General features: G+C 29.5%; 2 protein-coding genes across 4 annotated transcripts; both read right to left on the bottom strand.

Moving 5' to 3' along the window:
• Window positions 1–232: 232 nt before the first annotated feature.
• LOC126901857 (pancreatic triacylglycerol lipase-like) lies at window positions 233–6416 on the bottom strand. 2 transcript variants are annotated; one of them, XM_050678718.1, is made up of 8 exons: window positions 5744–6410; window positions 4135–4544; window positions 3797–4046; window positions 2870–3141; window positions 2656–2803; window positions 1193–1322; window positions 914–1099; window positions 233–495 (listed from the first exon to the last, which is right to left on the bottom strand). In XM_050678718.1, the coding sequence occupies exons 1-8, from the start codon at window positions 5862–5864 to the stop codon at window positions 414–416; spliced, it is 1599 nt and encodes a 532-aa protein (XP_050534675.1). In that variant the 5' UTR covers window positions 5865–6410; the 3' UTR covers window positions 233–413. The 2 variants fall into 2 exon arrangements, with proteins under 2 accessions (XP_050534675.1, XP_050534676.1); XM_050678719.1 differs by lacking the exon at window positions 233–495 and having other exon boundaries at window positions 960–1099; window positions 1164–1322; window positions 5744–6416.
• A 1508-nt stretch (window positions 6417–7924) lies between these two features.
• Window positions 7925–15082, bottom strand: LOC126901858 (facilitated trehalose transporter Tret1-like). 2 transcript variants are annotated; one of them, XM_050678722.1, is made up of 6 exons: window positions 14821–15082; window positions 12744–13286; window positions 11222–11465; window positions 10834–11036; window positions 10297–10562; window positions 7925–9281 (listed from the first exon to the last, which is right to left on the bottom strand). In XM_050678722.1, exons 1-6 carry the CDS (start codon window positions 14899–14901, stop codon window positions 9038–9040), a joined length of 1581 nt encoding a protein of 526 aa, XP_050534679.1. In that variant the 5' UTR covers window positions 14902–15082; the 3' UTR covers window positions 7925–9037. The 2 variants fall into 2 exon arrangements, with proteins under 2 accessions (XP_050534679.1, XP_050534677.1); XM_050678720.1 differs by lacking the exon at window positions 12744–13286 and adding an exon at window positions 11584–12126.
• Window positions 15083–19131: the final 4049 nt, after the last annotated feature.

Below are 19131 nucleotides of genomic sequence, written 5' to 3'. Positions count from 1 at the left end.
AAATAATAGTTTTAAATATATTTTCTATATATTTCACAGATGACAATTATTTTAAGTAGTATTTGTTTATTAAAAAATATATTTACATTTTTTTCTAATTTTTAGACAATAAAATAAGTACAATTATACTTTCTTTAAATGCTAACTATTGTACGATTTAGTACTATTAATGTAGATTATGTACCTTGATTATTTTTATATATTTAGTGGTTCGCTTATTTTAAACATAAAATAACAAAAATAATATATTTTTTAGTATAAATATTATTTACAATTTTATACAATAATTACACAAATAATATAACACAGTGCTTTTACTATTTATTATTCTGGACTGCAGTATAATCAATTAAATTGTATATTTATAAACATCAGGATGTATTATACTTCAGTTATACGAACAATATTCACATTTATTCGTTTGTACATGGTATCATCCTAAAGGAAAGTCCAGCTTCTAAAGGTGCGGCTGTCCTAGGTGGACAAAGTTTAAGCCTAAAAATTATTAAAAATATGCATTACTATTTATAAACAAGGTACATAAAAATGATATTATATAAATAAAATAATAAAATGTATGTTTTGTATTTGCTCGTTATCATATGAAACTATATGTTATTTCACAACCTTTACGCCTNACATATGAAACTATGTTATTTCACAACCTTTACGCCTATGAAAAATAGTCACTTAGATAAATTAAATATAAATTAGGCCGCGTCACATTAAGGGTGGGAATTTTCTGTAATGAGGACCTCGTTATACCACGAGACTTTTCTCCGTGGGAAAAATGTTGAAAAGCCTATAATTTAATTAGGTTTGAAAAAAGTGGTATATTTTGAGTTGTACTGCTTTCACGAATTTTTATATTATTTACACTTTTAATTATAATTTTTAAAAATAATTAACTTACTTTTGGCCGCTATTGAACTTTTCAATTACTAGTGACTCGATGTATACGACTGGGGCTTCGAATCGCCAAGTTAAAATGTTCATTGTAGTTGAATGATTCCACAAAAGCAAGACAGACTTAATTGAGTCTGCGAATGTGGATCCGAAAACCCGACGATGAACGCTACCGGGTTTGAAATACTGTTCTCTATGGTTACAGATAAAGAAAAATTGTCAAAAACTATTAATTTTTCATACTAAAATTTTAATACTCATAAATATCGAAAATTCAATGAATTACTTAAATACGTTTATCATTTTCGATTTTGATTTAGAACCTTCCAATTGTAATACAAAATTGCCTATTTCTCCGCCGTGATCTCTGCTCGCTTGAGAATCTGCCAACGTTATCGTCACTCGATAAAGATTTACTGAAAGTCATCGATATATATTTAATTATTACAAAGAATTCTTTCATTTTTACATACGTGTAATTAAAAAAATTTAATTCGTTAACATTTTTTAAAATATACATATTCTTTATTTCCAAAAACATTATTTTGCATGTTTCATCTATACTTATTCATTTAATAGTATTCCTAGTGAAGTTATTATAAAAATGTTTTTTATGTTAGGAATCGTCACTGTATTAAGTTACTGTCTTAAGGAATAGCTACTTTAGGGGCAAGTCATATTTTTTTCTATTAAATAGGAACTCAAAAAAATACTTTAAATATAAAACTGGAACCATATATGAACAAACCGAACAATGTTTACGGTTGTTGAACAAATTTGACTTGATAAAATTCTGGTACTCAAAAATATAAACATAAAAAAATATTTACTACCAAATCGAAATTGTATTTTAATCACGTTATCATTATCGAAATTTTCTATTTCTACTCGCCATTAAGTAGGACAACTTTTGATAAAAATCACGTTCCTGATCACATGCTAAAAAACGCGTAAGATTGAAATGTCGTACCAGGTCTTCATGAGGTATTGCGCAAAGAGTTTACATATGAATTGGTATTTTATAACAAATATCAAAATCTAGTACCAGGACTTTATAAGCATCATACGTCCAGGTGTCACGGGAAGTCATTCGGTGTTCAGTTAGCGATTTTCAAGTGGGCCACCAATTGGTGTCTACTAATGATGTTTATATAATTCGATAATCCGAATAATGATGACACCGGCCGATGATCCTCACGAGTTCCTGGTCCGAAAATGTTGATATGTTCATCTGAAAATCTGTACCGTCAAGTTTTAAGGTAACTTTTAAACGGCTGCCGTGAACTGGTCAGGTTTATGTACTGAAAATTACGAGAAAAAGTTAGGCGGTATTCGTCCAGTGACACAGACGAATTACAGTGTCCGATCACTAGGCTACCGTCAACTTGTTAACGCGTATTCCATATGCACCTTTTAGGTAGGTAGTGTTGGCCGAGAAAATAATAACGCACTGCGTCAGCTCTTTTTTACATTTTATTTATCAAGTTTTTGAGGACACTATTTTAATACTTATTTTAGCGTACGTTTATTATCAAATTACAATGTTATGCTCAGGATATTTTTATGGAGCCTGGAAAATCGCATTTTCCTTCCTATAAATCGCATTTTAAATAAGTAATTATTTTTATCGTGGGAATTTCAACACCTAACTTCTCCAGATCACGTCGTTTATTTCACGATTATGAACGTCCAGTAGACTTAATCAATTCATTTTGTTTAAAAGATTTTTTTAAGCAAATAAATATTTACCGCAAAACGGTGCTGTTTCACTGGTGATGGTGAATAATCTCAAATGAGGCATCGTGTTGGCGTCGCCGGCAGCAATCATAGGCGCGTGTCTTTTCCAATGACCTGTAGACCGCATACCCATTTCGGCGCATATTCTTCCTTCGGGATTCTAAAACGTCATTATATGAAATTAATTATGAACTTTATCAGTGCGATGCACTGCAAAATTACTTACCGATTCGCTGTAACACGAGAAACATTCTCCTTTCAAGAAGTCTTCGTACGAATCACATTCAATAGCTATAAAATTGCAGCTTGGTTTAATGGATTCAGTGAAGAACTCGTGAGCTCTGACGTGGTTGCAAGCCAAAAATCTTCTCATTCCCTGGTAAAAACTTCCGTTTTCACTGTTTATGTAATTCATCATGCCTTGATCGCAACCAGGTTGATTTTCTCCTCCGTTAGGATAGAAATCCAGGTGACCAATTGGCTGACTCATTCCCAAACCTTTTAAATGAGAATACATAAATTTATGAAGACTGTTGATTTTTCGTAGAGTCAACCTTTATATATTAAAGTAGAAGCGCAGGTACAGATTGTTTATTGGGGTTTTTAATACATCGACTATCCATATTATTATTTTTAATATAATTTGACTACATGTAGACAAAGATTTTTTAACGGGAATCTCTCTTTCTAATGTTCTTCTAGTAACGCAACAGTGTTTAAAAATAAAGTTTTTTTTTATGCGAGTACTTGAAACAATATTATTGACTTATATAAAAGGTATTTATTAAAAAAAAAGTAAATTATGATTTCTTATAAAAGAAAAATACTTTTTTAAAGTTAAAGTAAATACTATTGTTGTCTACGTCGAGATGCATAACAATAAAAATAACAAAACAATATCGCAACAGTAGTTTTTAATCGGCTGTAGAGAAAATATAAATGAGTTTCTTAAATTCTTTTTGATGTTATTTACAAACATTTTCTGACTGAAGACGTTATTAATTGTTTTCGATGTTTACCAAGTGTAAAAAAGAAGTTTATATATTTCTATTTGTTTATAGAAGTTATTTTTACAACAGACTTCCTACTGTTGGATTTCTATTAAGCTGAAACATGACGTATTGTTAGTTTTTCGAGCAATTCACAAACTTACCCAATTCCCCGCCTTTGATAAATGGTTGCGAGTCCGTGTGTATGATATCTACATAAAGTGCGTCTGAAGGGTCCAAACGAATCATTGGATCAGTTTGGCTGAAATGTGGCTCGGCCGGATCCAATCCAGTTATTCGGCCTAAAGTTATACCGAAATTGGTCTGTAAAATGCTACCAACGTATCCGGACAGATGTGAACCCAAACTGTGACCAATTAGATGGACATTAGCTACGTTCAAGCCCAGTTCTTTCTAAATTATTAACCACCGCGAAATTTAATTTAAAAAAAAATTAATAGTTTTCGTGTGATCGTTAAAGTTTGATCACTAGAAAACTTACCCTTAAAGTATTGATGAGATGAGCGGTGATTCTTCCCACAAGTCGAATATTTGCTACCGCTTGAGTGTATGGCGGACTAGATCCACCTTCCCAGTCAATGAGAATTACATTGGCCTCGTTGCGGCTTAATATCTGGTTGCTGATCTCTTTTAACCACGATCGCTGTCCGCCTTCCAAGAACCCGTGCGTAACGAAGTAGGTAGGCATTGATGGTATGAGGTTAGATTCGTAGATTGAATTTGGGTCTTTGTGGTATAGCCATTGACACTCGTCTTTATTGGTTCGCGTGTGCAAACAGTACTGGGGGTTCACTTTTTCCGGATGTTCTGGAAACGCGTTCGCCGGTCGGTCTTCCCACAAACCGGTCACCGAAAAACAACCGTATTCGCCGTAGCATTTTACTCCGACATCTAAACACATCAAAATATTTAATTGTTATTTCATTAATTATTGTATGGTATGGTATAACCAAACCGAAATAATTGATCTTTGACAACGTTTATTTAGCGATTATGAGTCAAAGCGACAATTTCCTTTTGAATTGATGTAGTTATGTGGATATTTTAAAAATTATTTGTTTGGTTTTAATTTTATATTCGTTGTTCGAATCTTTACTTTTTCATTAAAAACAAAATCGCTTAGATAATTCAGTATTATAAAACGACTTAAAATGAATACATAAAAAATTGTATGTAATATATTAAAAAAAAAAAATGTTCTTTTCGAGGCTATTTCTATTTGAAAATACTAATATTAATATTTGCAGTGTTGTACTTTTTAACAAAATTTCTTAATCTGCAAATCAGTCAACAATAGTGAAATAAATATAAATTTGCTGTTTGTCAGAACGAGTATTAAGTTTTTATTTGTTATTGTAGGAATATTATGCTGTAATAGTCCACAAGTACAATATTAGCTGATGTTTTTCATAGTGAAATAGCATTTTACTATTAGTAACCGAAGAGAACCTCAGAGATAAAAAGCAATAATTTTTTAGACTTTGTGCCATCACATTAGGCTGGTAAACTTCCGCCATCTCATGCTACCGCCAAATGTACACGAAGGTATTACGAGGTTTAAATTTAAATCGTACGATAACACAGCACATTTATTATTAACACATTTTGTTCTCAGCAATTGAAATTCGATATGTCGTGACATTGCATAATTAAATTTCCCGTTATTTGCTGAAATCCTAATGGAACGCGTGAATTATAAACGATAAGTGTTCAAAACTGTATTGGAGAACGCGCGGATCTTTTTATTTTTTTATCCGATAAGCCAATTTTATTATTTACCCGACGCGTTACTTGAAAATTGTTTATGGTCAAAGGCTAAAGTAGCGACAAGACGAGCAGCACGGAACTCACGATAACAGTGCGATTACACTAATCTATCGCTTGTTGGCAGCGAAAAAAAAATTCCTAGTGAAATACTAAAATTACGCGTGTTTTTTTCCGTGTGCGTTCAAAACGTTTGAACAATTAACGGTGTTTAACTTGATCGAAACAGCAACTGTCATCGTTAATAACGTTTGTTGACAGGTATATTTTTAGACGTTCTTTCACCGCCGTGTCGTTCAATTAGACGGTATACAATTGGTACTTACTGTCGCCTTCCAACGTCACGTTGTTCACGCTGTCCGTGTAATTGGCCGGGAACGTGATGTTATCAGTCTGCGCCAAATAGAGCATCGTTTGCAGCAGCAGACTTCCCGTGTGATTGAACATGTTGAATTATTCGGTAATTTAATGTTGAAAAATCGGACTGATTGAATATATTTCCCGCGAATAACTTTGCACTAGCCACTCGGAGTCGGACGAATAAACATTTACACATTCAAAACATTTATGCTGTCAGGCAAACGAATTGCGTTCATTGCGACGTCACGTCGATGCGCCAAAGTTTATTTTCGAGCAATTGTTTTATTTACTTTTCTAGAGAACAAATATTACACCGCACAATGGAAACGGCAAACGTTTGTAAGAGTGCTGTTGTAATTCTCTGCGATGGTGATCGCGCACCGGATGCTGAGCGCGGTCTGATCGACACGACGCACGTTTTGTACGTTTTGACGGCTAAAAGCCCAACGATTACTTAATTGCAGCCGAGCAAAGTTCAGCAAATGACATGGTCAGTCAGCGCGCTGGCATCGATCGCGTCAAATGCCGCTGACGGTTTTGTTTGTTTTTTCAAAACGAGTGTTTTGAACAACATGTTGTTCTCGGTAGGCCAATACACTTCATGTGACGCTCCAACGTAACAACTGCAAGTGGTCGGCACTCGCACGAAAAACACAACCGGACAACAGTTAACCGCGTTTTACATAGGCGATTTGTTTGTCGGTAATGAATTCCTTGAAATTAGTTCGGTTATTATTATTAAAATGGATTTCGTGCGACCACAAGGCAAAGTCCAACGAGTAAACGTACTTTATCGAACAATGTTGTTCTGTGTACTTTAAACCTTTCAAAAATCATCGAGTCGCTAAAATGTCCAATACTAGTGGTGTACTCGAGGGGAGGTGATATCGTCGCCCTCGAACAGGCGCCATACATAAATACTTTAAATGTTTTTAACGTATCTTTTCCAATTATTGTACGGCGACTAAGAAAAATAACTTATACATTAGGTTTATAAATAAAAACAATTTATTATGTAATTATAAGTCCATATTTTTCAATAAAACGGGTGACAACATTTTTTTCAAAACACCCTTGCCGAACAAACGTCGAAATCGGAATACTGTTATTATCTACTGTATTTTATAAAACCGAGAGAGAAGCATTTTATTAGACGAAATGCAAAAAAAAAACGCCATCAAATCAGTAACATTGTTTGTGTACGCCATTTTCCAATGTTCGTATATTTCCTTCTTTTGACCACTAGAACTTATCCGTTCGTATATTAGGCAATTTCAAACAATATATCATGGCACCGTTAGCATAAAAAAAAACAACCTCGAGAATTGTGACGATTTTGAAAAAAAAAAAAATTATCATTCTGTACTATAAAGAATTTAAATTCATAAAATTTATAGGCCGTTAAGTGTTTAAACATTTTTTTTATTCTTTATCTAAATAATAAATCAATATGTAGTCATGTTACTTAGCTCACTAGTCAAGGCTTCGATCTAATTTAACTGCAGTAGAATCTCATGAATAAAAAAAAAAAAACAACAAACTTGAGCAAGGCCAACCTGATCCAGAAACTTTATTTAATTTTCTAAATTCGATGAAATCAACTACTATACAATAATGTACTTGACTGGATGTTTTAATTTTAATAATTAATCGGTTTTGTCACAGATGGTGACTTACGCTTAATTGAAGTTCGTAAAAAAGGTCGGAAGATGTTATAAAATTTTTTTAACGCTGTAGTTTTTTACAAAATCACTTAATACATTTTAATACTATATTGATAATATTAATGTATCGATTATCAATATTCTTATGTTTAAAATTTCTTATAACCATTTATTATAATTATAATCTTTTATGGCAATGACATTTTTCAGTTATCAAATAACATTTTTTTTACCGATTATCTAATTTTTTTCGATAACTTGATTTTTTAACATATTCCTACGACTAAACTATTTTATTTAAAGGTTTTTAAAGAAGTTGTTCACCTTTATTATTTACAAAACAAACGAAAAATTAAAAAATAATTTTATAATTTTTGAATAATTTCTTATCTTTTTTTTTGTTCACAACATTTGTATGTTGTTTAATTAAAATTTACTCATAGACGTAATATTACATATTTTAATGAAACCAAAATAATGATTCAGCGAAAATAGACGTAAATGCTGACGATTTGTGAATACCATTTAGAAAAATTATGTACTAAAAGTCATACTTCAAATATAAAAAACCTTGACGTCACGTTAGATCGGAAAATAGGTATATACTTTTTTATCTGTGAATTTAATGAATCATTTACCGGAGTCTCAACTTGCGTTTCCTAATTACTGTACAATTTTATCAGTGACGTTATCCGTTATGAGATTCATTATTTAATCTTTTGTTACTATGGAATGTGTTGTACTAATATACTAATGAAATTATATCACATACGGATAAAATATATATTCTTAATACGAATTTTGATTTTAGTTTTTTGTGCGTATAATTATTTGCGGTGTAGCACATTTTACACAGATAATAATTTTATACATAGTAAATGAGTATTAAAGAAGCTACCGCATTCTTAGTATAGTCAGTGGCGGTCAAACGAGAGAGGTTTAGTGGGATGGATCCCCTCCTTTGTTGATATTTTTGACCAATTTATAAAGAAAAATTACATTATTTTGGACACTATATGAATATAATAGTTAAATTAAACATTTATTGAACATAATAATATGAAAAGTGTATTTCATAAATATCGAATGTTTGATTCTAATTTTGGTGGTTATCTATGCGTGTGTTAATTCAGTGGGATACTATTTTTGTAAAGATTTTTCATCCCCTCCCACTAAAAATCATTTGACTGCCACTGGGTACATTTAATGTAAAAAAATGAATCTTTATAATCTATATACATAAGTACACATTCATTTATCACAGAGTTCAAATTTCGACTTGAAAAAATATGTACAATATTCTTACAATAATAATGCACAAGTTTTTAAATATTTGTCTAACTAATAATATCTTTATAGTATAGATGTTAATTTATGAATAAATAACTCAATCCGTTTGGGAAAGTAAATGCAAAAATAAATTAAAACTATAACTATTAGGAATACCGTTTTCCAACACATACATTGCGTGTTTATCAACATTTATACGAACTAATTATTAATTAGTTTGTATACTTGTAATATTTCAATTGTATGTGTTAGTGTTAAATAAATAAATAAATTGATAAATAAAAAAATCAATATTTTCTAAATAAATTATTCGTTATCTCGACTGTCCAAGTCTCCAATAAAAAATTTCTCTATTTCCTGCAAAGTCTTGTTTTCGGTTTCTGGCATACAAGCATATAAATACAGTGTTCCTATTAGAGTAATTGCACCATAAGCAACAAAGAGTCCTGGTAAAGTAAGCCAAGCTTGTGAATCTAAAAATGTTTTGGTGAATACAAACGACATCAAGAATGCCATCGCTGCTGTCAGTCCACTAGCAATTCCACGACCTCTGTTGGAAATAAAATTCAAAATTATTTTTAACAAATTTTAAATCACAATTTACACAATTAGTTTGATTTAAATTTAGGTTTTTATGTTAAAATATTCAAGTATACTAAATTGCTTGTAAGTTATTAATAATATTTGTTTATTTATATAATATGTCAATAAAATGTTGACATACTAAATCATATTGCATTAACACTGATTAGGTAATGACTGAATTAAAAAGGTTACTCGCACGATTTTTATAACCGATGAGTGTGTATTTATAATTTTCAACATAATATTAGTTCAAANGATGAGTATGTATTTATAATTTTCAACATAATATTAGTTCAAAATCAATTTAATTTTTAAAACCAACGATAAAAACAAGGAATTGCATATGAATAAATAAATTTAAAAAAATTACTCTTATAGTTGAACATGCTAAGAGTTCGATTTGAAAAGTTCTTTTTAAGTTTGATATTTGAGCCCAACACAAAAGATTAGGTAATTGTCAGATAAATTTATATTTTCAATTTAAATATTAATACTATCAATATTTAAATATTAATACCTACGTACCTCGTACGTACGTACTAGTTAGTCTGTTAATATAACTTACATACATTTTAATTAAACTTCAAAAAAATATTTTAATAGAAATTTTGTGTTAATATATATTATAATAACACAAAATTTTAAAATCTACGTCATAGTAATTTACAACTATATTAATTGAACTAAAATTTTGTGAGCATTTTAATAAAAATTATAAATTAGCAATTATTTATAATTAAAAATTTTTTTTATCCGTTTAAACTTGTTATCAATCATTCAATTTTTAATTTTTTAAATTTCAAAAATAATCATCATCTTACCCTTAAATCCCCATTCTTATTAGCCTATAAAAAATAGCAAAATAAAAGTATATTTAGTAATGAATACTATTCTAGGTCTTTTATTTATCAAAATTTATCTCTCTATTAACGTTTTACCAATTTTACTTATAATAGAAATTTAGTTTACTGTAGACTAACTTGGTTGGATATATTTCGCTAACCAACATCCATGGCATAGGGAAAACGCCATAACCGGAAAAGAAGAACAATGTGTTCAGTAGTATCATAGGTATCCACGAGTTCTCAAAAGAGAAATACTTGACTGTTATCATATAAAATCCGATGCCCAACATCGAAAGTGCACAAAGAGTCATGGACATTAAGGTTATTGAACGTTTGCCAAACTTAGCAACAGTAAAGACATTTAGAAGTGTTCCGATCAGTGTTAAAATTGACGTATAAACCTAAAATGCAAACAAAATAAATTATCGTTATGATTAATCTGAACATAAAGTTTTTTCTGAGAACAATTTCTTAATAAATTAAAATTGTTTTATTAAATATGCTACAAGACATCAATAATTAATAGGAAATAAATTGTAGATGTGTATATCAATTGTAACGTATCGAAGGTCATCTAAGCAACATAATAGTAGACGATACTGCTGTAGGGTTTTAGCAGTCAATACATATTTTATGCAACCGTGAAGAAGTCAATAAATTAATCATTTTTACCAAAGTCCAGTGAGCACGACATGGTAATCCAATTTCTTCGAAGACGGAAATCAAATAAGGTTTGGCAGGAATGAATGTTGCAAAGTTCCAAAAGAAAAAGAATAGCATGATGAATATGAATGGCCGGTTGAGTTCTGAAGACCAGATTTGTTTTAATGCGTCCGTCCATGATATAATTTTTTTTATTTCGTAGTTTGGATCTCCTAAAAGTAAAAAAAAAAAAGTAATTGTTTGATCATTGATAAAAGTACACGTATAGTTGAAATGGAACTTTAAAATTTTTAAATTAACCAGTTCCTCTCGAATTTTAAATACAAATGGAAATCTTGTCTTACAACACAATGGAAATTGTATTGCTCGTAATGGCTAAAAATAATTAGATTTTTACCAATGGTTGCATCATCAGTCGTGTTAATCTGCAAGTACTTTACATAAGATAGCCGTCTTTGATCGCAACCGCAGTCACCATATGCTTCTGGGTCTGCACACTTATTGTACCCCGCGTACATGGACATGTCAGAGAATTCTTCTTCTACTTCATCTGTATTCACACAGCCTCTTAGATAAGCCAACGACTTTTTTGCTTCACTGGATCTATTTCTCGATAATAACCAAATTGGAGATTCAGTTGTCTGAAAACAAATGAAATTGTAAATAATTATCCTTATAGAATTGGATGACAAGAGTAAAGGTAGTTAAATTTTAAGAGAAATGTGTCAAGTATATGTTGTGGAGCAATTTTACACACACCAGTAAGGTAATAGCGACGAAGGAAATAATTGGTACTGACATATTAAGCATTGCTATGGTTCGCCATTGGATGTTTGTGGACATCAGATAAGCTATAAAAGAGCCCAACATGATGGTAAATGTGGACACTGATGACAACGGCCCTCTTAGTTTGGGCTCGATGGTCTCGCCGACATATGTAAGAATTGGCGCTTCGCTTAAGCCCATGCTAAGTCCTAGTGCTACACACGATATGTACAAATCAAACGGCGTAGTGGCTTTCCATAGTACGTACCAGCCTATTAGCTGAGGAACACTAACGGCGGCCATGCACCACTTGCGACCAATGATTTCTTGTAGCAGACCCGATAGCAGGCCGCCTGTGGGATGGCAAACTAATAATACACTACCGTACCATGATGCTTCTCTCGCAGATAATATAACAGCGTTATCACTATCCTTTTCATCATTAGTTGATAATAATGATCCGATGACAACTGTGGGTATGGCGAGAGACATGCCAAATCCAAGCATAATCACATTTTGCACGATAATCGTGCTTATCTGAAATTAATCATAAAATATGTAACTATAATTGACAGTATTGATTGAAATACGAAAAACAAATGTCACTTTGGTTAAAGCTCGTTATTTTGAAAAATGAGAAAATAGATTGTGACAAACAGTAAAAGTAAATGAGCATTTACACATTTAAATTTCTCTGCCAAGGAAATAGTTGCGCAAATTATTAAAATAATTTAAAGGTACGAATAAAAAAAAATCAACGAACAAAATTTATAATTTTGTAAAATAAAGTTTATTTATTTATTTCAAAAAAAAAAAAANTCTGCAAGTACTTTACATAAGATAGCCGTCTTTGATCGCAACCGCAGTCACCATATGCTTCTGGGTCTGCACACTTATTGTACCCCGCGTACATGGACATGTCAGAGAATTCTTCTTCTACTTCATCTGTATTCACACAGCCTCTTAGATAAGCCAACGACTTTTTTGCTTCACTGGATCTATTTCTCGATAATAACCAAATTGGAGATTCAGTTGTCTGAAAACAAATGAAATTGTAAATAATTATCTTTATAGAATTGGATGACAAGAGTAAAGGTAGTTAAATTTTAAGAGAAATGTGTCAAGTATATGTTGTGGAGCAATTTTACACACACCAGTAAGGTAATAGCGACGAAGGAAATAATTGGTACTGACATATTAAGCATTGCTATGGTTCGCCATTGGATGTTTGTGGACATCAGATAAGCTATAAAAGAGCCCAACATGATGGTAAATGTGGACACTGATGACAACGGCCCTCTTAGTTTGGGCTCGATGGTTTCGCCGACATATGTAAGAATTGGCGCTTCGCTTAAGCCCATGCTAAGTCCTAGTGCTACACACGATATGTACAAATCAAACGGCGTAGTGGCTTTCCATAGTACGTACCAGCCTATTAGCTGAGGAACACTAACGGCGGCCATGCACCACTTGCGACCAATGATTTCTTGTAGCAGACCCGATAGCAGGCCGCCTGTGGGATGGCAAACTAATAATACACTACCGTACCATGATGCTTCTCTCGCAGATAATATAACAGCGTTATCACTATCCTTTTCATCATTAGTTGATAATAATGATCCGATGACAACTGTGGGTATGGCGAGAGACATGCCAAATCCAAGCATAATCACATTTTGCACGATAATCGTGCTTATCTGAAATTAATCATAAAATATGTAACTATAATTGACAGTATTGATTGAAATACGAAAAACAAATGTCACTTTGGTTAAAGCTCGTTATTTTGAAAAATGAGAAAATAGATTGTGACAAACAGTAAAAGTAAATGAGCATTTACACATTTAAATTTCTCTGCCAAGGAAATAGTTGCGCAAATTATTAAAATAATTTAAAGGTACGAATAAAAAAAAATCAACGAACAAAATTTATAATTTTGTAAAATAAAGTTTATTTATTTATTTCAAAAAAAAAAAAAAAAATATTATAGTAATCTTAATATGGCTATCCCTAAATTATACTTTGTAACAAATTTTGTTTTTGTCACAGTGATAACGGATAAATTCAATTAAAAATAATTATCCTATTTGAAGCCATTTTTGATTATGATTATAATAATAAAAATGTTAGCAATGGTTTTCAGTGCATAATATTCTCCTTAGGCGTGAACAAGTTTACAAATCATTGCGGTTGTAAATCAATGCCATTAATCACATACGTTCGCTTTATGAGGTCTATACAACTCTAGTTTCTTTAATAATTGTATTGATGCTGAAAAAATGTCCTTGAAGTTTAGTAGTCTTCCTACTTTCTATATCAATGTTTTAGTAACGTTTAATCTAAGAACTTTGCTAATTGACGTCAAATGTAAAATATTGAATTATAGAGTTGACTAAAACTTGTATATTTGATCGCTTCGGACTAAAATAGCAGTGTTTATTGATTGCCGAATCTAACATTTAAAATTAGTAACAAAGTTTTGTTTATGAGCATATAAAATACGGAAAAAAAATTATTAGAAAAGAAATTTTTACTTTCGGTAGTTAATTTGACGTTTTCAAGTTCAAGGATGCCACTAGCCTGTAGCAACGATATATTAATTTTGAGAAGTCTTTTAGTATACTTAGGAATAAATTATAATAGTTTAAATTTAATTATGTTATTGTTAAAGAATTACTCATTTTAGGAAGTGATTGTCAAGCTTTCGTATTACTTAAAATTTTAAAAATAACTCAATGAAAAAAGTGGGTTATATAATTATAAATTTTTTGATTAAAAACTTAACAAATTATTCGACATCATATAAAATACATTTATTGAACAAATTTACTAGAACAATTAAATAATGTCTGAAAAAAGGACATATGTCAATTTTTTTTTTCAATTTTTTAAAATTATTAACCGCAGGGTCAATTATTGTCATAGTTTTCTTTATTTTGGCTTTCATTAAAAATAAATTAAGTATTTTGTTCTTGTGAGTACTAACACGTTGTTAATTGCCAGTTAATTTATAGGAATATGTCGAAATTTTAAATAGTTTCAAAATATTTTTTTTCCATTATATAAAAATAAAAACCTTAAGATTATATTAATTTTTGAGTTTATATTCTATGCTAAATTTATAGTTATTGATAGCACAATAATAAACTAGAAAATAATTAATTTAATAACAATTGATTTATATCAAAATTTGATTAAAAACAAAAAAATCAAGTAAATAAGTATACATACTTGAGCAAATGAAGACCTGAGAGAGTTATACTCAGATTTGTTTAACTCTGCATCAACCTTTGGTGAAGCAATATCTTCCATTTTTTATAAATAAATAATGCTAACTGAACAAAACGTTATATAGTAAGGATACTTTATTTCACAAAAACTATTTCAATATTCATTGTAGTTTTAATTGAAAAAAGTTATTCCAGGTTATGTAGCTACAGAGTTCGCTATGTATCTGTTACCGAACTGCGGCCAGTAATGAATTGATTGCACGTCTTTTCTTGCACCGCAACTGTTGCGATGAGATAGATCAAGGTGTTTCGGGTGGTCGTCAATGACCTTAAGTAGGATAGTTAAAGCTATACAAATTAATATCGCATCAATATATTCATTTAAATAATGCCTTATATGCTAGTTAAATATGAAATGTTCTAATTATTTCAACATACAGTAGAACTTTCATGAATGTTCAACTTAAAAAAAGGATTTTTATGCCGCATTTATAAAATATTAAAACGGTTGTTTGAAAAAAATAAACCATTATAATTTTTATTCTATTTTACTTCACAAATTTTAGAAAACAACTATCTTATTTATAAAAAGATTCTATTGTTGTTACCCAATGTTTTAGCTATGAAGAGAAACTGAGAAGTATTGATTATACTATAATGCGTATTTATTGTGGTTGTCATAAAATTTTTTTAAGTCTAACTGGAGCGATTTTGTTGATCGATCCATGGAAAGAACCCAAGTCATATTTAGTTGAAGTCGTTTTCTTTAAAAATTGATAAAATTCCTCTAATTTTTTTTATTATGGAAATTTGCCAAAAAATTTAGTATCGTGTAAACCAGAAATTTTTTTTTGCTACTTGAAATTGATATAATTTTTTTTTAAAAAATCATGGATATTTACCAAATTCATATCAACAATGAGCTTTCTTTTGATATGTGTTTTATAAAAATCCAATTAATAATCTTAGTTAAAAATCAGATTGAACGGATCACCCACGTACACTAAAACACAATTTATCTGGCAACTTTTAACCTATATGAAATTTAAGATTTTAAAATGTATTAAAAGTTAAAAAATGTGAATCAATCAATGGTTTATTATGAAATCAGCCAATAAAGAAGAAAAATGCACAATTTTTTCTAATTATTGTCTACTAATTGATTTTTTATGCAAATAAACAGTCTAAAATAGAGATTAATCTATTTTTTGAAGCGTTTTATGATAGTTATATAAATTACTGTCTAATAACAAATCTATTCTTGTCCCAACTATATGGTTTTTTTGTTTTTAATTTATTAGTAAATATACTTAATAGGAGTTTAGAATAGGCAATAATATTTCTTAAAATACTATTAATTATTTTATTATACTATATTTATAAATTCTTTTACGTTATTTTCAATGTAGTAGTTATTTTCTATATGTTAGCATAAAAACAGTAATGTTATGGATTTATAAATCTCTAACGCGTACAATTTTAAAAGGGTACAGGATGTATTTGATATGAGGGTAGTCAGCTCTCTTCCTCCAAAAAGGATATATTGTTATCTTGACCGTTAAATCTATAATCATTTTTTTATTTTATTTTAATAATGAAATTTTGGTTTCATAAAAAATAATTCTTCTTTTTTCTTTTTTTCTCGTTTTTATTCCAACTACTAGGGGTAGGCCACCCCTATCTTTAACTTCCACTTGACATGATCTCCCATATCATCTTTGCACACATCAACAGTCATTATTGCATTCAATAACATTCCTCCATTTCTTTTTTGGTTTTCCTTAACCTCTTCGTTCTTTAATATTCATCTTCATAATTGTTCATACAACTGCTGATCCCCCTTTCCTCATAATATGACCAAAACATTTAAGTCTATTTTTTCTCATATTATCTACAATGAACTCTACATCTACACACTCTTTTATATGATCATTTCTTATCATATTTTTTCATTCATCCATCTAAGCATTCTTATGTCTATTATACTCATTCTCTGCTTTATTCTCTTGTGAACTGTCCAACACTCTGAATTATACATAATAGTTGGTTTCACTACTACCTTGACGTCACCGTTTTTTTACACAACTAATCGTAAATACTTAATACTTTCTATCTTTCCTATCACGTCCTCACTTATTGTCACTAATTTCCTCATTTCAACTACCTCCTGTTCTCCTTTGCCAAACTTGTATTCTATATAATCTGTCTTTTTTATTCTTAATCATTTTCTTTAAGAGCTCATCTCCACATCTCTAGACTTTGATTAATTTCCTCACTATTTTCACTATTAATACTATATCATCCGCAAACAACATGCACCACCAAAGCTCCTTATATTTCTCTAGCAATTTTTTTTTCATCACAAAAAAAAAAATAAGAAAGAGCTTAAAGAAGAATCTTGGTGAACTCCTATACTTCTATCCTAAAATCTTCTGTTACTTCGCCTACACTTCTAACTTTGGTACATTAGCCAATGTATATATCCTCTATTAAGTTAATGTACCTTTTTAACATTTTTTTTTTTATTAATGCCCACTTCAAAATCTTTCTCGGTACTTAATTATTTGCTTTCTCCAAACCTATAAATAACATACACAGCTTTTTCTTCTTTTCTATTAATTATCTTACACAAAAAGTGGCTCTATTATTGTCTTTCCAGGCAAAAAACCAACTGGTTCTTTATAAAAAGTAATTACAAATATATAAGATAATTTTTCAATATTTATCTCAACTTTAATAAGCATTTGAAAATTAAAAATAATTTTTTAATTCTTATGAACTTCACTAAATAATTTACAAATTCGGAATTGTTAATTTTTAAAAATTTAAAAAGTTTGAAATCACAATGAGAGTTAAAAAAAAATTGTGGTATTATGGTGACAATAGAGGCTGGTGAAATGCTACTTTATATCTTCTCATGTTTAATTTTTATGAATTCTAATATAAAAAATTCTTAATATTTATAAAAAAAATTAAATATATATTTTTAAAACATTATATTATTTACATTTACACAAAATATCTAAATAAAATAAAAATATTAATATATAAATTTTAAATTATAATTTGTAATATTTTTAATATCCCTTTAAAATATGTCATAAAAAGAGGGTCTGTTTATTTTTATCTCTGGACATTTATGAACCGCTCTATTCTTCCGGTTCTAGTATAAAAGTGCTAAAATCTATTAAAATATTGATTAAAAAGTTGTTATCGACTTGTCATTTTTTTATTTTTAAATTAATTAAACATATATGTTCTTTTTTAAACAACTTAAGTTGTTATTATTTTAAAGGGGTTATTATTTTAAATTTCAGTACATAGTATACTATTAACTTCCGAAAAAAAGTATACTTTTAATGATATTACGTGTACTAATAGTGAAATTAAAAACATTTGTGTCAACATTTAAATATGCTATGAGCAATTAAAGTTCCGTTAAATTACAGAGCTTTCTCGAATTTTTGAACTTAAATCTATTATCGTTGGTGTATTTTATTTAATATCAATAATATATTTAAATATTATAAAATTTTTTATATTTAGATGTTAGAAATGAACAGGGTAAAATAAATTAATTTAAATTTAGAATTTTTATAAATTGTTTTAAGATCTGAAATATAAAGATATTTATTAAAAAAATTAATAAAAAAACCCTAAAAAAAGTAGACAAAAGGGGATATCTGATACTAAAATGCCATGTGGAAGTTATGACAGGTAACGTATCGAATAAAAAAGAACATAGGGGTTACACTTAACGAGTATTTAAAAACCTAAATAACACAGGAATTTGATAATTGTGTAGCTGAACATTTACTGACCTTTAGTCACATAAACTAATATAGATGAATTAAATAATTACAGAAATCTTAATTTAAAAAAGAAATTTAACATTCTTATGAATAAAAAAGTTTATCTAAATGGGATTATTAAAAAGTGAGTTTATTATCGAAAAATAATGTCAAAATCGATCAGATGATGACGTCATAGGGGTATATATAGATTGTTTTTCTTAATAAAGGTACTAGTGTTTAGCACTGATAGTGATGACATAGTTGTTGAGATACGTATAACGGTATAAATATATTTTTAAGATTTTTAATGGTGTTTAAAAAAATATTCAGCTGAATACAACTAATATTTCTTGTATTGAAGATTCATTTTTTTATAATAGTCTAATGTTAAGCTACACGTCAGTATTATTAAATTGTTGATACAATTTTTTTAAAGTACGCACTTTAAAAAAGCAAAAACATATATTATTGATAAATAAACGATAAATCTATTGTGCTTAAATATACATTTACCTAGA

This window comes from Daktulosphaira vitifoliae, unplaced genomic scaffold, assembly GCF_025091365.1.
Source record: "Daktulosphaira vitifoliae isolate Bord-2020 unplaced genomic scaffold, ASM2509136v1 Scaffold_3, whole genome shotgun sequence".
Classification (NCBI taxonomy): domain Eukaryota; kingdom Metazoa; phylum Arthropoda; class Insecta; order Hemiptera; family Phylloxeridae; genus Daktulosphaira; species Daktulosphaira vitifoliae.
The sequence above is the reverse complement of the archived record's forward strand: the minus strand, read 5'-3'. Positions and strand labels throughout refer to the sequence as shown.